This window comes from Buceros rhinoceros, unplaced genomic scaffold (genome assembly GCF_000710305.1).
Source record: "Buceros rhinoceros silvestris isolate BGI_N320 unplaced genomic scaffold, ASM71030v1 scaffold17152, whole genome shotgun sequence".
NCBI classification, from domain to species: domain Eukaryota; kingdom Metazoa; phylum Chordata; class Aves; order Bucerotiformes; family Bucerotidae; genus Buceros; species Buceros rhinoceros.
In genome coordinates this window covers 1,640-2,061 of record NW_010399632.1, presented here as the reverse complement: position 1 = coordinate 2,061, position 422 = coordinate 1,640, and the positions used below count along the sequence as shown (strand labels likewise).

The following is a 422-nucleotide window of genomic DNA, read 5'->3' as shown; positions in this document are numbered from 1 at the left end:
GGAGGTTGAGGTTGTCCCTGAGGAGCCGTTTCTGTCCCGCTGGGGTTGTGCAGGCGTGTCGCAGGCTGCCCAGGGCAGGGGTGGAGTCCCCATCCCTGGAGGGGTTTCCCAGCCCTGTCGAGGTGGTGCTGAGGGGACAGTGGGGACCTGGCAGTGCCAGGCAATGGCTGATGATCCTTAGGGTCTCCTCCAACCAAAACGAGTCTGTGATTCTAGGACATGCTCCTTGTTGCCATGGTACCGGGTGGGGCAGAAGCCCCACACTCCCTCCTGGGAGACCCCAGAGAGTCCTTAGCAACCACCAGACCAAGCAGACCATGGTGCTGCCACCACGGAGTCTCCCACCGTGGGGCCCCTCGGCCCCTCTGGCACCCCACCTCCTCCAGCCTTTGGTGCTCCCTGGAGCCTCCTACCCCCCACGC

At 64.5% G+C, this 422-nt stretch overlaps 1 protein-coding gene across 1 annotated transcript in view; it reads left to right on the top strand.

The window, feature by feature from the left end:
* Window positions 1-234: 234 nt before the first annotated feature.
* The window catches only part of PRR22 (proline rich 22), a gene marked incomplete at its 3' end in the record, with an annotated part of 1,274 nt that continues 1,086 nt past the window's right edge, over window positions 235-422 (top strand). The window contains exon 1 of the mRNA XM_010131565.1: window positions 235-244. Within this exon, the coding sequence (XP_010129867.1) occupies window positions 235-244 (10 nt within the window). The remainder of the gene's footprint in view (window positions 245-422) is intronic.